This window comes from Notamacropus eugenii, chromosome 6 (assembly GCF_028372415.1).
Source record: "Notamacropus eugenii isolate mMacEug1 chromosome 6, mMacEug1.pri_v2, whole genome shotgun sequence".
NCBI lineage: Eukaryota > Metazoa > Chordata > Mammalia > Diprotodontia > Macropodidae > Notamacropus > Notamacropus eugenii.
Window position 1 is genome coordinate 58,808,594 of NC_092877.1, and position 18,134 is coordinate 58,826,727.

The window sequence follows — 18,134 nt, forward strand, 5'->3', positions numbered from 1 at the left end:
ATTATTCATTCATTGTAATTGTCCTTTTTTGGACCTTCTCTAGTTTCATTTCATGTCTTCCTTCAGGTGTAGCAACAAGACAGAAGAAAATATTTCAGGTGCAGATGAACACAATTCTGTAAATGAGCAGGAAATTTCATGTTTAATTTCTAATACCTTTCCTGATATCCAAGATTTTGTCTTTGGATTCCTCACTTCTTCATTACTCAAGCCCTTACTCTCTGATTTCTTTTTGATCCCAGCACTTGATTGCAGCAGTTCTTTCAAAGACTGCCAAAGATCTTTTGATTGCTAAATCCAGTGTCCTTTCCTCAAACCCCATTGTCCTTGATCTTTTTACTGATTTCAACATTGCTGACCATCATCTTCTTCTGAGATACCTTCTTCTCTCGTAGCTTTAGCTACATTGCTTTCTCCTAGTTCTCCTATCTCTGATCGTACCTTCTTATTCTTCTTTAGCAGTTCCTCACTCTCCTCTTGCTTCCTAAGTGTCCCCCAAGGTTCTGTCCTGGACCCTTTGCTATACTTTCTCTCTTGGTAATTTTTCTGCTCCTACTTTTCAATATTTACCTATAGACAAATGAGTCACAAATTTACATATTCAACTCTAATCTTTTCCTTCTAGTCCTTCATCTCCAAATGCTTTTGTAGACATCTATACCTTTTGATGCCAGGAGAACCTCTCACTCCCATGACCAAAAAGGTGAACTCACTACCTTTGCCCTGACCTCACTTCCTTCTGTCCCATCCCATTCCCCACATGAGAAACTTCAGTTATCTATGATCTCTCTTCCTCACCATGCACATATAATCGCTGCCAAAGTCTATGAATTTTACCTTGACAATATTTATCAAATTTGTCCTCTTCTCTGTAGTCACATGACACTGTCATGCCCTCTCACTTGGATTATTGTATTAGTCCCTCTGCCTGATCCGACATCTCTTTTCTAGCTTCAATATGCATCTGTGCATGCTATACCCTGACCTTGTAATTCACTCCCTCTTCATCTCTACCTTTCAGAATCCTTCAATTTTTTCAAGTCTCAGTTCAGGTGCCCCCTGTTCTTTTCCCTTTCTCCTATCTTCCAATATAATCCATCTATGGGCAAATTATACTACTGCCCTTCCTCCCACCCCTGTGGGATTTAAGCTTTTTGAGAGGAGCAACTATGCCACAGTCCCTAGCATATAGTAGATGCTTAACAAATCCTTGAAGAATATTCTCCAGATTTTTAGCAAAATTGAGTTAAATTAAGAAGAGGCATACATTTCCCCAAACAACTGAATTCACTTAATTCTTAAAACTTTATGAAATATTTTAAAAAAATTCTCCTGTAATTTAGTTATAAAACAAATATAACTAAAGTACACACATACCTAACCTTGGGAGTGACTCACATATCTTCCCACTTCAGTCCATCTGCCAAACTGATTTTCCTAAAGCACAGGTTTGCCCATGTTACCCTTCAATTCAATAAACTGCAGTGGCCCCCTCTCAACTCCACAAACAAATATAAAATCTCATATGGTATTTAAAGCCCTGTATAACCTAGGCCCTTCCTAGGTAAGTTTTCTTACAACTTACTTCCCAACAAATACTCTGCAATTCAATAATACACTGTTCCTTGAACAAGATCTTCAGCCTCTTGATTTCATATACTTTCACTGGTTGTTCTCTATGTCTGGAATTCTCTTCCTCATGGCTCCTTTCAAGTACTAGCTAAAATTGTCACCTTTACAAAAAGGCTTTCCTGATCTCCCTTAATGCTACCACCTTTCATCTGCTGACTATTTCCAGTTTATCTTGTATACATCTTGTGTGGACACAGTTGCTTGCAAGCTGTCTCCCCCATTAGACTATGAGCTCCTTTAGAACAAAGATGATCTTTTGCCTTTCTGTATATCCCTAGCACTTGGAACATAGTGTTTAATAAATGCTTTTTGACTGACTGAATCCTCCATTTTCTTCCACATACCACAGAAGCAGGAAAAGACCTTGACATCTGAAGAAAGGTTTGCACCCTCAAAAAAAGTCCCCTTTATTAAGAATTTTTTAAAAAAAGATTTATCTTTTGGGCTCTCTAAAGTTGATCAGATTTCGTTTGTATAACTTATAGAAAAAACATTGTCCTGGAAGTAAGGAGATTTGGGTCGTTCTCTTTGCTCTGTCACTAAGTGGTTTATAAGACCTCAGGGTATTTAAACTTTCCTGGGCACTGGCTTTGGGAGTTAAGACTACATAATCTTTTAAGGTTTCAATCAGTTCTATGAGTCTAAGAAGGAGTGTCAAAGGGATCCTGAACAATTGCTCATAAGTTCTGTAAAAATATAAATAATTGGATGATACCAAAATGTCTATTTGACATTTGATTGGTAGCTAAGGCCTTTTCTAGAAAAATTAGGCCTTCTGATAACACACAGACACAATGACAAACTAGAAAGTATAGGGATATGGTAATAGTATAACGTGGGGTTGCATTGTTCTTTTCTTTCCATTGTGAAATCAAATAAAATACTAAATTCATGAGGACAATATGAAACGCAAAAAAAAAATGGTTGAATAAGATGAATACAAAGAAAACTAACGTCATCCTATGTCCCCCACACCACAAATTTCAGTTTTCCCATGCAGTTAATGTCATAGCTATTTAGTTACTTTGCTTTAAAATATAGTGTTAGGAACTCTAACAATCAGAGGATGGACTGAAAAGCTAAAACAAATTCAGTAAAAGAAAATTAAAATGCAGAAAACAAGGAAATTATGCAGGATACAAGAAAGCTAAAGATGTGCTCTAAAACAGACATGGTATAATGGGAAAAGCACTAGATTAGTAGTTAGGAAGGCCATCATTTTAACTTAGACTTTATTACTAACTAGCTGTGTGGCATAGTCAATGTTATACCTCTCTGAGTCTTAGTTTTTCATTTATCAAATAAAGGAGTTGAAGTAGATGGTCTCTCAAGTTCTTTTCAGTTCTAAAATTATATTTGATATTGTGATACTGAGGACTAACAGGGACCAATTCTTGATCTATATACTGAACTAATTTTTAATGTTGACATTTGAATTGTTATGCAGCATGAAATGCTTAAAAGTACACTTTAACCCAAAGGTATTGAAATTCTGATAGGATCATGATCCTTACATATTTAAATATTTAAATGAATGAGCAGTGAAACACAAAATGAAAATAATAAAAATTGGCCAATACTCATCTACCATTCCAAAGTAATTAAAGAAACACTCAGAATTGGTGATTAAAAAAATAGAGTTTATAAGATCAGGTGACAGTGAGTTAATGAACTAATTTAAGAAAGTAATTATATTTCAAATACAAAAGATGAAAATTTTGTGAATACACCTTAAAGGATGTTGCTCGAAGTTTCAAAGCCTTCAACTTTTATCTATGGCAGTTCTAACCCTTAAATCATTAAGTGTCCAGTACGGAAGAACACAATAATATAAAATGTAACTTTAAAAAAGAAATCAGTTTAGTATTTTAAAAATAAGGCACAAGCTATGACAAATTCCTGATGTTAAGAGTTGTTGTTAGAAGTTAACATTAATACGGATTATGTTAAGAATTAGCATATTAATAGATAATATTAATTCATAATGGTTATAAAATCTCAAGTATTAAAGTATTATTTAATCTAGATGAATAGCCTGGAATCTTTTGAAAACAAAAAATGCTTGCTTTTTCCTCTAGATTTTTCTAACCTTGTTAGTACTGTAAGTCCCTCTTTGGTTATATAACTGCTGCTTAACTAGAAAATATATAAGATGTCTTTGTTTGACACCTAACAATGGCTGCATAATGAACACTCACCTATTCTCTGTTTACAGCTGTGAGTAAAAACTGCCATTATGGAAGGCATAGGAATCGCATGCTTATGGATGCTTTAAAAAGTAACATGACAATCTATCTTTTTGTAAAGCAGATTAAAGTTTATTAATTATTATTACTAAGAATCAATTGGATTTCAAATCATTTCTTGGTAATATATTAATAGGAAATGAGAATTACCATTAATAAAATACAGTAGAAAATATATCAATTGGAATTTCTTAAAACTAATGCAAATGTTCCCAAAATAACATGCAATAAAAATATTAGTAGCATTTTCCATAAAACTTTGTATAGGTACACAAGAATACCCTGACAAACATTTTTAATGGGTTCCATCAAAATAAATGAATATGTGAAATATTACAAGGTGGCAGCTTAGACTGTCACTGACTATTTTATCTGTGTCACAGGTGACTAGCTAAAAATGTTACATTGGAATTTTACATTATTATGAAGGGGTATGGTTATAATGTAATTATAGTATTAGTGCAAAAGTGGTGGTAGGGAATGTCAACTACATTTGACTATACCTTGACTTTACTTAAAGAATATGTTCTTGAATGCACAGGAGCTTCGTTTCTATTCAAACTGAATGCCTTAAATGTACACAGGGAAACTTGTTATTTAAAGAAGGCCAGTGATAAAGATTTCCTTAAAGCAAAGGTACTTCATGTAACACTAATAACCATCCATAAACATGTCTATTTTTTAAATTAGTTTTTATGGGTTACACTTTAAAACTTTCAAAGACCTGTGATATTATCATAATTTCTTTCAACCAACGCAGATTTATAGTCCTTCTACCATGTAGATGGTCTTCAAAAAAAATTCAATACCTGGTGCTCAACTCCCTGGTAAAAAAAAAAAAAACCAAACCTTTCTGAACTTAACAACCTAATCTTTGGACTGAAGATGTACAATCCATCACCAGATCTTTACTCAAAGTCTTTTATGCTTGGTAGAAACTGCTAGACCTTATGTTATCCTGGAATAATGATTGAGAACTGAAAATCATTTCCACACAATGAAGCAACAGAGTAGAACTTTACAAATTAAGTTTTCTTAAAGTGGTAAAAGTTTTTGTTAAGGTAACCTGTGACCTGTTTAAAATGCTGACATTTCCAAGGAGGTAGGGGGAGAAATAAGCACAAATGAAGTCTATTGATGACACAAACCTAAGCATCAGATTAATTCTAAACCCACAAGGAAATAAGTTTTATATAAGTGGAAAATTAAATATTTTCAAATGATTTTGCTATAATATTTCTAAGTTTGCTTTTCAGTAATTGTTAGTTGCCTTTTCACCTGCCTGATGTCACTGTTACTGAATTTGTCACTTACTCTGTGGTCATCAATATGAAAATGCTAATTTTGTATCCATGTATGCATGTGCAAGCACATATGTGTTCGTGTGTGCACACACACAAATACATACCTCTTCTAGTTCTCCTGAAGAAACAGGATTATCTTCATATGCAGGGAACTGACAACCTGCTTTACAGCTGCAAAAGTTATTTATTTCTTCTTCACAAGGTGCCAATATTTTGCAATTCACTTCCGAGTTTTCTATATGCTCTGTTTCTAAAGATTCTTTCATGCTACACTCCAAACACTGATCTTGTTTTCCTATTGGCAAAATCCCAGATGACTCCTCCTGGGAATCTAGTGATGTCTGAGCACTTTTCTCCATTCCAGACTTTTTTAATCTGGGAAGGAATTTTCCGGACTCAAGCTCTGATTTTCCGTAGTAATGCCCTTCTTTTTCTGCATCTTCTTCCAGGGGTTTGAGATCTGCTTGTGGATCTTCAAACACATCAACTTGAGAAGGGAGAGTATTTGCCTCATCTTTTTCAGATTCAAATTCTGACTCACTTCCTCCTCCTGGAGACAGTTCAGATGCAGAAATTGGGCGAAAGTGAGTCCTTGGAGAAATCCTTATAGCCCTATATTGTGTTCTGTCAACACCACATATCCTGGGATGAAAAACTTCACTGTCTGAATCAGAGCAGAGGATTGATTTAGGTTTAAAACTAGGACTGAAAGATGCAATCCCTTCTGGTTCAAATGAACATTCTACATGAAGAACTTGTGAAAATGGATTGTTTAGGTCAAAGGAAGAGAATGAATATTCGAGCCCAGGATCTTCGACTTGAAAGTTACCACAAGCTCCTAGTAAGTCTTCATGGAAGATAAAAGAAAACCCTTTATTTAATCCACTTTCCCCACTCTTAGATTGATCATTCTGTTCAAATGATACAAATGGTCTCCATAACTGCCTGTGACCTGGTGCAAAGCTGTTTCCTGGGGTCATAAAGACATCTGTACCAGCTATTGTCACTACGTCAGAAGCTGCACACTGTAGTAGGCTTCCTTTTGTGTGACTAGGTGGTACTACTGCCCATTCCCCATCACTATTAAATGTTTTGAGTTCTCCGTAAACTCCACCAAGAATAAACGCATTTTCTTTATCCTCATTTACATCCCAAGGTTTGGAGGGTGTAGTATAATCGCCACCATCTACCTTAGATAGCTCACTTGGAACAAATGCTCTTTTCTCCAAGTTCTCTTTCTGTCCCTCCCATAGATGATACTCTGATCTCTGCACTGCCTTATTAGGCTCATGGAGGGTTTCCATTTTAGCTTCAGTATCCAAACAGCAGCAGTAGTTATTTACATCTGTTGAAAACAACTCATCATCTATTCTTTCTATTTCTACCATTGCTACAGAATTTCTGTCGGTCATATTTGTCCAAATGTCTTTAATAACCCCTGAGCTGTAACCATCTCCTGGTGGACTGCTATCACTACAAACTTGTGTAGCTTCATAGTCTTTACTTTCTGTTTTTTGTTCTAACTGAATACCACAGACAGATTCTAGTTTAGATTTTTTTTTGAAAACCAAATTAGGCATCTCTCCTAAAGTTCTATCATTTTGCTGGCAAGTTTCTTCTTGCAAAAAATCTAGAAGTTCTTCATCTACATAATTTGAGGAGACTCTGGGAACTACATAATTAATATCTTCTGCATTAAACTGCGTGGATTCTTCAAACTGAATATTTAAAGTCTCATTGTCTGAACGTGTTTCTTCTGAGTGTGACCATGGACTACAAGTTCTTGTTGAAAGATTGGAACAGTGTTCATTTTCATCAAAGGCACTATTTTTGGTCCATATTAGCAACCTAGACTGTGTTTTTCCAAGCATATTAGCACTACTACTAGAATCTGTATTTTCATTTCCCAAGTTGAGTGTTTCAAAAGAAAATGGTAAAACAGAATTACTGCATTGCACTTCAAACACTGAAAAACAAGAGTTTATACCAGACCCTTCATTAATATCTGAAAAGAGCTCTTGATTGCCAGCAAGCATGTGTGAACTAAGCACTGTGCTGTCTAAGATAGGTGAGAGTCTAATAGGAGAATCACCTCCAAAACTTTCCCCATCTGCATCACCAGAGCTTGAAGATGAACAGCACTCCAAAAATTGAGCTAAATTACTAAGGTCTTGCAAGATTAACCCCTCAGCACCAACAGAGCTGGTAGAATCTGTCCATATTGCACTTTCCCCTTGCAACTCCATTCCATCTAACACTATGCAACATTCTGCCTCAAAATCAGTTTTCTCTTTACTCTTTTGTCGAATCATATTCAAAATCCGACTTTCTCCTTGCATCGTATCTGAGGCACCAGGATCCAACATGGATTGATCAATATCCACTTCATAGAAGTGTGTTAGTTCTGACAGATGAACATCATCCAAGTATTTATTGTCCTCTTGTTGAGAACATAATGAGGTCCCAGTGAGGTCAATATCCTCATTTATAACTGCAGGCATTTCTACAAAGTGACCATCAATGAAAGTACCTGCTGCGAGGTATGTTTTATGAATATTATTGTTGCTAATACAAAGACCATGCACTGATTCTGACAATGCTTCTACTGCTTCTGATGTTAGATCACATGTATCTTGCCTATTTCGGTATGTAGTTTCAAGTTTACTTTTTCTGCTCACAGGAACAAAATATTCTGCAATTGGTTCTGTATACCATAATGGCTCCTCTTTATATTCTTTTTCATTTCTGCTCTCCAAATACAGATCTTTTCCTTCTGTGCTGCCAGGATCGTGTCTTCCAATTTCTTTCAAATGTCTTTTGCCCCTTTTGCACAGCTGTTTGATGGACCCACTGCTACTGCTGCTGCTACTTCCAGCATGAAACTTTCTTTCAGCCCTTTCACTGGTCTTCACAGAAATCCTGCTTTGACCATTTCGCCCTTTTCTGTTTCGAATTTCTCGTGTTCTATGCCTCACTTTTACACATTTCATTGATGCTTTTAATTCTCCCTGATTACCACTTGAACTTGAACCTGCTTCACTAGAACCTGAAGACCAGGATCGAGGGCGAATTTTTCCTTCAGGTTTGTGTCGGGTTTGCTTCTTATAGAAAGCAGGCTTCTCTTCAATTGTGCCATTATTAAACTTGTTCTCTTTCTCATTTTTACTTTTTTTCAGCTGGATTCGCTCATGTACAGTGCTGGACACTTCATTACTTCTCTCTTTAATGACTTCACTTTCACTATTGCAATCCTTGGGAGAGGATGTGTCTGTGGTAGCTGGTGGAGCTGTGGATGATGAGGATGAGCTAGAGTAAGAGCAAACTTTAGATTTATTCCATACGGTCATGATTTCTTGCAGGCAAACTGGTTTCTCAGAAAGAGGTGGAAATGCTTCGTAGTACCTAAAAGTAAAGAAACTTTCAAAAATTAGCATTAAAAAAAAGATAAGCATGACTAATTCTCCCTTATCTGGAATGACATCATAAAATTCGGTATTCCAGTAAAAGGGATGACGTATACCACTTACAAATAACCAATTTAATGAATTAGAATACAATGAAATATAGTTAAGGCTAAATCACAAGTCCTTCTGTTTCCAGTCTTTCCCTAGGTGAAGAGTATAAAAGAAAAGATAAGATACAGACTCTGTCCTCAAGGTGCTGCTTAAAGTTAGGCTGAAGTGATAAAACTAATAACACCCATGAAATAATCATGAACAATACAATATAGACTGTTATCAAATATTCTAGAGGAGACATAGATCACGGAGGACTAGACTAAGCAGGCAAAGTCCTCATGGAGGAGGTGGGACTTGAGCTAGACCTTAACAAATAGGTAGAATTTGGAGCAATAAAGGGGAAAGATATGCCAGGCAAGAGAAATATAAAGAGTGTTATTGAGACAGCTATTATGTAGTGGAAAGAACCCTGGACTGGATTCAGTGAACCTAGCTTTGAATACCAGCTCTGCTACAAGGTCCATGTAACCTTAGGTATGTCACAAACTCTTCTAGCCTCAAGTTTCCTCATCTGTAAAATGAGGAGGTTGAACCAAATAGTTTTCTAGCATCTTACAAAAAGCAGGTCACATTCATGAAGCTTTTAAAAAACCCGCCTGGCTATAATACAATTCCTATGGGGAGGGTGGTATAGAAGGAAACAAAATAGAGTAGAATTCCCTTACTGAGAGACTTGAAAGCAAAGCAAAAAAGTTTTCTTTTCCAATAGTAAGAAATTGGAAACCAAGGAAGGCTTCTGATTAGGTCAATAAAGTAAAAAAGACAAGGTCTGAATAATATTTATGTGGCAGGAATATACAGGACAGATAGGTAAGAGAGGATACTTTAAGTAATTCAAGAATGAGGCGATGAGATATAAGGTAGTCCACTAAATCATTACTGACAATTAAAAATCACTTTAACACAATGCTTTAAAGTTTATAAAAAATTAATCTTCTAATAACCTTGGCAACTCTTCCCATCTTATAGATGGGGAAACTGAGGCTCAGAAGGGGAAATGACTTATTCATAATCATACAACTGTAAGATCCAAATCTGGCATTTGAATCCAGGTTTTTTTTTTATTTCAAATTTGATGTTCTTTCCACTATACTAGTTCTAAATGTAATCACTTTTTAACTTTTTCTGAAGGTACCTTTTCTGAAGGTACCTTTTCTGAAGTCATCACTCAGCAACTATATTTCATTTATCTCTGGCTTCCCCACAGCACCTAACACAGTATTCTATACACAGGAGATAACTGAACCAATATTGGTTGAATGAGCAAATTAATTTTATTGTAGGGATGGAAAGTTGGATAATAATGTACCATATTTTGAAAAGTATAAAACAAAACAACTGCATATGTTAAAAAGTCACAAGTAATTTTTAGAAAGGTTTTTGATTTTCATCAAGTATAATCTTGAAAATGCTAATATTTGGTGTTGGAGCAGTATAATATTAATGTAAGGTTAATGGTGGGAGAGGGGAAGAGTTAAAGATCTTCCCTGCCTATTAATAGGCCTCAGATACCTTTTATTAATTTCTGTTAATTTTTGTTAATTTCTAATGAGGCACTGGGTTGTGCTCTCCAGCTCTGAAAAGTGTATATATACTCTAAGGTGAGGTTTTACTTTGGGGCTCATTTTTTGGAAGAAGGTTGGTGTGCCAGAAGAGACTCTGGGTAGCCGGCTTTGAAAATCCAGATGTTGGTGCTTCTCTCTCTGGTAATAATGAATGTATTGTCTATGATCAGACAGTTGGAAGCCCTGTCTGTTGGTCTTTCTGTTTGTAATTTCTATTTGTATTTTCTCTGAAGTTCAGGGTGCTGACTTTTCCCCCCGAACTAAGTGAATGATATGTGTGCTTGATTAAAGTAGATTGCTGACCCCTCAAAAGTTGCTTTCCTTTTAGAAAAGCAGATCTAAGAACCTGTACAGCAGGCCCTCCTGCGTATGCCGGGGTCCTTGCTGTTACAAGCAGCTGGCTGTAAGGCTGTATTCAAAAGGAATTCGTCACTGACTCATTGTCAAGTTGAGGAACACAGTCAATGTTTTATAGAGACTAAGTCTGGAATTTAAAAATGAACAGAATTATCAAAATGAGTTATTTTTCTCTTTTTACAATTATAAATATTTTTGTAAGATATTCAATGAAGATCTAAGCTCATCCTGCTCTTCAAACATGTACTTTCACAGTAGGATGAAAGCATCTAGCCAACAAATACATTTGAGAATAAGCTGATATGAATAGACTTCTAAATGTTGTGGTATTATTGGAAAACTCATTCAACAGAGTACTTACTTTAATAGTAAAACCACTGAGTCTTATGACAATCTAATGGATACAGCTTACAGTAGCAATCGGGTGATCTAGTACTATGTCAAATTCTACTAAAGACCTACTATATCACCTTGGGAAATTTAGTCTAACCCTCAAATTCCCTATTTGAAAATATGGAATCATATTTCCCTTTTATCTAGTTTTTATCAGTATTCAGGATAAAGTAACTGTCTGAAGTATTTTAATTCTCTTGGACAAAAAGGAAATTCAGTGCTGCAATATATATAAAATATTTTGTTCTGCTTTTTTAAAAATATAAAAGCCTGTTTCCACACAATTAAAAATAACTTATTATAACAATGAATTGAAAAGGGGAGGCTTCTTATTGGAAACCTGACCATAATACTTAATACATAACATAGAAAACATGACAAGAAATGTGTATATAAACAGGACCTCCAGGGGATGTGAAAACTAAAAATCAAAACTTCTTCTCTATTAATTTTATTTTAACCAACTTAAATTAATATTGTAAAAATAAAATAAAATTCCACATACATTTCCACTTGATCCTTTGCTGTGGGAGATATTTCTGCTTCTGGAGAAGGAGATTCCTCTAATTTTTTGTTAATCTTCTCTTCTGTTAAGAAACAAAAAATAAAAAATATTTTTATTTCAGTTTTTAAATATTCATTTGCTTATATTTCAAAAACTCTCAATTAGAAGTTACATAAATTATTATTCATCTAAAATATGGCTATAACATTTTCTCTATTTAAAAAGCAACAACAATAAAAAAAAACTGTCATATTTGTCAAGGGCCATTTTCTTGTGCCAAAGCTGTCACTAATTAAAGGCAAGAGATTTTCAGAAGTTGTGTCTGTTATTAATTATGTATATACTTGTATATTTAGATAACATGAAGTCCTTTGAGTTTTCCTGATATAAAACTGACTTAGAAGCTTAAGACATAGACATCTGTTTCAAATTCTGGAAATGTTATTATTTTACCATTTTGAAATCCTGAAGATGCATGAACTTTACATTGCCAGATATTGGCTAACCTAGTGTTTAGGACAATATAAACATTTTATCACGTTAAGTAGCAAAAGAGACTTCTCAGCATGACTCCAGTTGTGTCCTCTGATGAAATGCCAGATGCTGTTTTAGGCATGAGGCAGGTAGCAAGTATGGGAAGTCAGTAACAATAAGAAGAGCACTAGGACGAAGGGCTCCTTAGTTTTGGGAGGAACCTGTTCTTCCTAATACTTAAGGAGTCATGACCAGGTGTCATGTGGGGTGTGTACAAATGCATGCACGCACATTATGTGTATATGTCCCCTGCAATGTGGGGATACATGACATATATATCCATATATCCGTATATTCATATATATATATCATTTCCTGATAATTTGGTTGTCTGATTCCAAATTGCTTCTAAAATGGAAATAATGAAGTTAGCTTCAAAACTAAATTAGCAGTTAATTTATCTTGGTTAAGAAAAGGAGGGTACTTGAAACCTCTTGCAGCTCCAGGTCATCATGCAAACAAAATTAAATGGCTGCCAACAACGAGAACAATCTGGGTTCTGGGGCTTTCCTATGTCAGCATGAAAAAGATAAAGGCCCTAATTTTATTATCATTGCTGCTGAAAATATCAACAGTATGGTGCTGCATTGTTGATTCACTGACAGCTACCTATCAAAAAGAATTTGTCTATGCTTCCCTTGATCAGTAATAACAAGGTAATAACAAATTAAAGTTCTTCGATCTCTGATCCTACTGCATATTAGAACCATTCACTGCAAAGATGAACCCCTCACCTTGCTTACTCTGAAGGTCTTTCAGTCTGGAGCAGAGCTCCTCCACTAAAGTTTCAATCCCAGAGCTCTGTAAAAGAACAGAAAAGGTTGGAAAATTAGTCTTTGTTTTGATATTGATACATAATTCTCACAAGTTTTACAAATAAATAAATAGTTCGCAATATGTTATCCTCTTGCTCTGTCTAGACCATTTAAATTTGCTTGGCCTCTTGTTGGTGAAACCCGTCAACACAAGAAGCATGACATTCCCCTTGCTGGGAACCTCTTCCCGGGAGCAGTGTGTGTGTGGAGGGGGTGGAGGTGGTGGTGACCTGGTCAGATGCTGACCTTGACAAGGGCATCTGCAGGTCTGGGGAGAAGCTTGGCAGGGATATAAAACATTCATGAAAGGCAGCATCCTGAAGGGTCTGGTGCAAATTACTTGATACAAAAACCAAATAAATGATAAACTGGGAAAGCATAAGACTTGGAACCTGGTATTTGGAGAATATTTTATCATGTCAGATGACACATTCAAATGGAATCAAATGAACTAGAAAAGTGTGGCCCCCACATAGCAACCTTTGTTCAAAGTAAATGATAACAATTCTACAATCAAACAGAGAAAACACAATGTTTTTATGATAGGTTTTATATGTTCTCTTCATTATAACCTTATTCCATGATGCTAAATAGGAGTAGAAGGAGTGTAACAGTTGGGTTCAGAAGACTGTTCGAATGCTGTCTCCTTTCCTAACAACATGACCTCAGGCAACTCTCTAAGCCTCAGTTTTCTAGGGTGTAAAATGAAGATGATAGTATTGGCACTACATACCTCACAAAGTTATGGGAATCATATGAAATAAAAAAAATCTCCTGAAGGTAGCCTAATAATGGAAAGTGTAAGTGAATAAAGAAGACTTTACTTAAAACCCCCTGTGATCTAAGCAATCTGACCATGTGCAAAGTCACTTACCAGCTAAGACCCAGATGCATTGTCTGTAAATTGGGAAAACTTCATCTACCTAAAAATGTTCTAAAGATAATTTATAAATGTATATAAAGCATCCTGAAAAGCTTAAAGCAATGTATAAGTGTCAGTTGTTCTTATAAAAGAACATGTTCTCGTTCACTGGGTAAAGTAAGGCATTAAAGAAATAAAATATGGACAGAATTCTATGTCCACAATACATTCTATGTCCAATACATATTTTGTACTTATCCATTTGTCACATAATAAGCATGATACAAAAAAACGTTTAAAAAACCCAGTCCCTGACCTCTAGAAGCACATAATTAACCTTTGGTAAAAAAAAAACAAAAAAACAAACAGGACACATAGATACCAGAACAGAAACTTTAAACAAATGTCTGAATGGATAGTAAGTTATTTTTATATATATTCAATTAAAATATAGAATCCTATCATTGAATTAATTGCATTTTAGGGGAGGAAGAATTAGAAATAACAGGGAAGACTGAGGGTAGAGTCCAGACTAGAGAAAGCAAAGAGCAATCAATAGCTAAAATCTTGATGATATAGGGAGGAAAAGTCAATTTTTTAGAAATCAAGAAGCTAGACCATCAAAGAATGTGTAATATATGACTGCATTTCTTAAAAAAACAGGGAGAAATAAAATCCAGAAAGTAGATTTCTAAGAAACTCGAGTTGTCAGGCTTACATCTAAAGGATAAAAGTCTTATTTAAACTAAAGGTTTAAACAGGTCTTCCTAGTTTTAAAACAATTAAAACAAGCATACATGACAAAGCACTTCTCTAACTCGACACCATCACTGGAACCTTGAGGGTCTAAAAATAAAACTTTACACCATTTGCTTAACTTAAAATGACTTAGCACTGGTATTAAAAATAACCTAAATAAGCAATCATACAGTTACGCAGATTTAGAAGCTAGAAATGCATTACGGTAAAAAGATGAACATTAAAAATCAATAGTCAGATTTCATGTGTGAGATGTAATAGATTTCATAAATACAAACAGAGGGAGAAAGGGAAAAGATCCCCAATCTTTCTCTCACTTTTACTCTGCTGCCCACTAAAGATCATGAAAAACCTAAAAGAAGAACCTGTGACTGACATTAACACCAAATGTCGCCATCACTCCAATGTAATAATTCCATATGAAAAAATTGGCTTACCATACTTTTCAAGGAGTGACAAGTTTTGGAATTACACTCCATTTCCTCCTGATCCTGAAACTAATACTTGTGTCAGCTGACATGCTGCATTCTGTTCTGTAGAGCAAGCCTGGGCTAAAAAACTGTCTCTGGGGCAGAATGCCAGCCTCTCAGGATCGCTTATTCCTCCACTTTGGCATTCTCAAACGCCCGCAGCTCAGTGTCACATCATCTCAGAGAGGATAAATGTATTCAAATGATTTTTATTACAACTGATTGAGTGTTGATATAACTGTTGGTGCCTTCTGCGTCATACTAAACAGTAATACAACTATTCTGTCAATCAAGAATGCATGGTTTTAAGACTTTGATTTACTTTAATACACTGACTCTCAGCATGACTTTACGCTAACACCACAGGTTAAAAACAAGCTCTCTATGTATATTCTTGATTTCTTTCCTTGACTGCTTCTGCATTTTAAATAAGTTATCTTTCTTTTTAAAATATCATGTTACCATACTGACACAACTAGAAACATGAACAAGTAACTAGGAGAGAAGGAGGCAGAGTATACTAAAAATTGCAATTCAGTGCTCCCTAATGGAAATGCTAATATAATGGGGAAGGGAGAGAGGAAGGAAGGTGTTAGCAACAGCTGCCAACATGCTGGATGGATCAAGCCAGGATTCTTGAGTTAAACATGATTTCAACTGATTGGTTGGTGATCCATTAACAATGCAAAAATTCTCAGAGGGAATGAATAATAATAAATGGAAACTCGGTACCAAATTAATAAAACAAATATGCCTATTTTATTTAATCTCTTGTTTATCTAGAAGACAAACCACCAGAGAGAACAGCTTTAAAAAAATACTATAAGTAATGCTTATCATATGACCACCCCATGCATAGTATTACAACGTAAGTATTTTAAGAATGATCAAGACACTGTCCCATCCCACCCTAGGCCCCGTGGGCTTCTGACTGGGGAGCCCTCTTCACAACTAGCCCAGCACGTAGCCCAGCACGTAGCCCAGCACATAGCCCATCACTTGGTTGTGGCTGTTCCTACTCTGCAGCCAGATTAGTACCATGAGAGTCCTCCCACCACACTCACCTCACCACTATTATTTGTCTTATCATCTCCTATTAGAATATTAACTCTTTGAAGGGAGAGACTGCCTTGCTTTTTTATTTGAATCCCCAGTACTTAGTACAATGCCTGGCACAGAGCTTAATAAATGCCTTTTCATTCATTCATCTGAATTATTTTCAGTATTCAATTAAAAATTATGAAGACCCCCTAAGTGCTAATGTTGCTCATGCTCTCTAATTTCCTGAAAATGAGTAATACACATATTGCATGTATGATAACATTTACTTAGCCAGATTACTAAATTAACCCCAAATTTTGGATATACAGAAATTTACTCATATGCTGGGGAGGGACAAAAATTAGTACTTTTCTGAAAACATACCCATTCTTTTTAACTTTCTTCTTCTTTCAAAATTCCCTCAAACTTCTAAATTCTTCCATTTTTTTCCTTGTAAATCTTTCATTTCTTGAGAGATTGTAAACTGTAAATATGAGCTATTATCTGACATATTACTCTTTTCTTTAACTGTTCTTAATTTCTGCAGGAGTTTAGATCATCACAAGGTTTGGTGGGAAAAGAGGAATCCCATCTTACCTAGTTAGTTTTTCCTTGTTTTGTACCCCTGGAACTTTGGCAGATGCCCAAGGACATGAGCTGAGGGAACAACTATGGATGATTCCCCCTCCCTACTTTTTTCTCTTCAGAAGCACAAGAAAGGAAAGAGCACAAACTGTGGACAAGCAGGAAGATGAAGGCTCCTGTAGAGTCCTTTTAACATCATGCACCAGAGCACTAAGGTGCTTCAGCCTTCAGGCTGGCTGCTCTAGAGATGAACTCTCTTCATCTGAATGTGGAAATCTACCAGACAACTGGAAGGAGAAAGGCATTACCTGGGGTTCTGAGTCTAAGGCCCAGGAACTTGTGAGAGGCCAGAACAGGAGAGAAGGCCTTCAAGAAAACTATAGAGAAAGGACTGAGGAGGCAACAATTTGGAATTAGATGACAAGATAGTGCTACCAGGGTCAAAGTCAGAAAAGGCAAATAAGTCTAGGCTCCACGGAAGTAATTAAAACACTCTATTTGTTATCGACTTTTTTGGCTCCTGATCATGCATAGGGAATATACGGTGGTGTAGATTGTAACTGTTTGAAATACTGTCAATCTAAATTGAGTACAAGTAAGCAATAATCCTCAGTGCAGACCAAATCATAGCTTTATTTAATGTCAAAACCAACATACTCCCTGTCAGGCACTAACATTGTCATACCACTATCAAAAGCAACGAAAAAGTACTTATCTGGTATATGTAGGAAGAAAAAAGGGCAGAAAGTCTAGTAAATTGTTGCATTTTCCTCTGAGATTCTCCATGAAAGCAAAGACTTGTCTTATTCTTCACTGAGTCAGAATTGCTTGCATCAAAAGGTATTTTAAAATTACCTAAAGTATCCCTTCCTTAGAGAGGGAAACTAAGGTCCTAAAAGTTAATACAATTTGCTCATAGACACATAGCCCCTTAGTGACATATTTGAGATTCAAACCCAGTTCTTTTGACGCAAGTCCAGTTGTCCTTTATTTTTTCAAAGAAAATTATAAATATATCCATCAAGTTACAAGGAAGAAAAGACCAGGGAAGAGGAATGTCTATATAAGAAACTATGAACTGCTGTCACATAGAGCTTTGTTATATGTTTTGGTTTTTTTTAAGGAAAAATATATCAATAATCCCTGCTTTCACAAAATTCATGCTAATGTAGAAGACAGTAGGTAAATAACTACGTAAATAAAAGATGATATAGAATTGAAGGAAATTAGTCTGAGAGGGAGAGGCACTAGTACCTCAGGGACCAGAAAAGGCCTCCTGCACAAAAGGTAAGATTTGATCTTAGTCTTGAAGGAAGCCAGAGGAGCTAAGGGCCATAGTGGAGAGGGGTAGAACATTCCAGGCAGAGGGCACTGCCAGGGCAAAGGCACAAAGTCAAGAGATGGAGTGTTATGTTTAAGGAACAAGCACTGCATCCTGCTAGTTGAATGTTATGAGAGAAAAGAAGACTGGAAAGGTAGGAAGAGACCAAGTTGTGAGGGTCTTTAAATGCCAAAGACAGTTTATGTTTGGTCCTAGAGAAAATGGGG

General features: G+C 35.8%; 1 protein-coding gene across 2 annotated transcripts in view; it reads right to left on the reverse strand.

The window, feature by feature from the left end:
* KIAA0232 (KIAA0232 ortholog) overlaps nucleotides 1-18,134 on the reverse strand; it is a 115,834-nt gene that overhangs the window by 14,270 nt on the left and 83,430 nt on the right. For both annotated transcript variants that reach the window (XM_072620175.1, XM_072620174.1), the window contains exons 3-5: nucleotides 12,789-12,855; nucleotides 11,521-11,602; nucleotides 5,287-8,584 (exon numbers count right to left, since the gene is read on the reverse strand). In XM_072620175.1, coding sequence (XP_072476276.1) covers nucleotides 5,287-8,584; nucleotides 11,521-11,602; nucleotides 12,789-12,855 — 3,447 coding nt within the window. The remainder of the gene's footprint in view (nucleotides 1-5,286; nucleotides 8,585-11,520; nucleotides 11,603-12,788; nucleotides 12,856-18,134) is intronic.